We start from the raw sequence: 1847 nt of genomic DNA on the forward strand, positions 1-1847 counted from the left end.
ATATATATATATATATATATATATATATATATATATATATATATATATATATATATATATATATATATATATATATATATAGAAACAGGTTATTGCGCAGACTATCAAATATTAATTGCACATTATACATTGCTGAGTTATTGCGGTTGTAGTGTTGCATTGTGGATACTGGTTGCAGCAGGGATGAATGACCTGTGATAGCGCTCCTTTTTACCAACAAGGTGTAAAAGTCTTTCACTGAAGGAGCTGCTCAGCTCCTCTACAGTCTGGTGCAGATGGTGAGAGGTGTTGTCCATGATGGATGTAAGCTTGGTCCAGAGTGCAGCCTTGGACAGAAACGGTGTTTCTTACCAGGTTGTGCAGTCTCTTTCTGTCCCCTCTACGCTGCCAGGGGCCCAGCAGACGACAGAGTAGAAGACGGCTGATGCTACCTCAGAGTCTTAGAAGGTTTTAAGCAGGGGCCTGCTTGATGTATTTCAGTTTGCTCATTGTCAAACGAGCTGACGGTACAGATATATGATACCATGATGACAGAGCTAACCGCAGAACAAGGGCTGCCTATGATTGGCTGCTTTTAAGGAAATGTTTTCACATAATTAGCCGACCACTCTGAACCCTCACACAGCATTAGAATGGAGTTACCAGATGGTTAATCCAACCTAAATATGGCAAATCAAGGGTAAATACGTAATGTCAGTGTGACATAGCCTTACGCAGATAGCAGAGCACTGACCGTCCCACAGTTTTGGTCCTAATAGTCGTGCTCTATTTAGAACAAGACTTCATCAAATGTATCTTTCAATCTTTTTCTTTACATGAATTTTATAAAATGCATATGTCAAAACTCACTGTTTGAGAAATATGTGAAATTTGAAATCAACCGCTTCTTTCCTCTGTGTCTCCCAGCAGCGAGCTGAGTGACCGACAGGACAAACGAGACATGGGGAAGCAGAACAGCAAGCTGCGTCCTGAGGTGATGCAAGACCTGCTGGAGAGCACCGACTTCACTGAGCATGAGATCCAGGAGTGGTATAAGGGCTTTCTGAGGGACTGCCCCAGCGGGAACCTCTCCATGGAGGAGTTCAAGAAGATTTACGGCAACTTCTTTCCATACGGAGATGCTTCCAAGTTTGCTGAGCACGTCTTTCGCACTTTCGATGCTAATGGTGATGGGACAATAGATTTTAGGGAGTTTATAATCGCTTTAAGTGTGACATCACGTGGCAAGCTGGAGCAGAAGCTGAAATGGGCCTTCAGTATGTACGACCTGGACGGGAATGGGTACATCAGTAAATCTGAGATGCTGGAGATTGTACAGGTCAGTCTCTCTGTGGAAAACAACACACACACACATACACACACACACATAGCATTGTGAACCAGTTTATAATGTTTAGGGGACACATACACACACCCACACACAGCGTTGTAGACAGAAAATTTTTATAGGGGTGGCCAGGCAGGGACTAATCCACAGAATGGTGTCCGAAAGCAGACAGGCTCCAGATCCTCACAGACATTCTACACTTTTCCAACAGGAAAATGAACAAGCACATCATCCGTATTTTCCAAATAAAGACTAGCTAGATTTTATGAAAGCCTTTACTAAAAAATAAATGTGTTAATTTACAAATCCATGTTGTCTAAATACAGGGTATAGTAAACGATCAGCTTTAAGTTGTGGGGGTAGCATAAATCTATTGTAATTTCTTGCCTGCATTTCTGGGATAAAATGTCCACTATACTTTAATCCATAATTATTAGTGCTGTCAGACGATTGAAATATTTAATCACGATTAATCACATTAATGTCATAGTTAACTTGCAATTAATCGCACATTTTTATC

The 1847-nt window shown here is 41.0% G+C and overlaps 1 protein-coding gene across 2 annotated transcripts in view; it reads left to right on the forward strand.

Moving 5' to 3' along the window:
- The window catches only part of LOC107095710 (neurocalcin-delta A-like), a 40100-nt gene extending 38707 nt beyond the window's left edge, over nt 1-1393 (forward strand). Inside the window, exon 2 of one of the 2 annotated variants that reach the window (XM_015391950.1) lies at nt 910-1393. In XM_015391950.1, coding sequence (XP_015247436.1) covers nt 941-1378 — 438 coding nt within the window. In that variant the 5' untranslated portion in view covers nt 910-940 and the 3' untranslated portion in view covers nt 1379-1393. Of the gene's footprint in view, nt 1-906 lie in introns of both variants that reach the window. The other variant, XM_015391949.1, reaches the window with a different exon arrangement.
- Nucleotides 1394-1847: the final 454 nt, after the last annotated feature.

This window comes from Cyprinodon variegatus, unplaced genomic scaffold (genome assembly GCF_000732505.1).
Source record: "Cyprinodon variegatus isolate N-32 unplaced genomic scaffold, C_variegatus-1.0 Scaffold566, whole genome shotgun sequence".
Classification (NCBI taxonomy): Eukaryota; Metazoa; Chordata; class Actinopteri; order Cyprinodontiformes; family Cyprinodontidae; genus Cyprinodon; species Cyprinodon variegatus.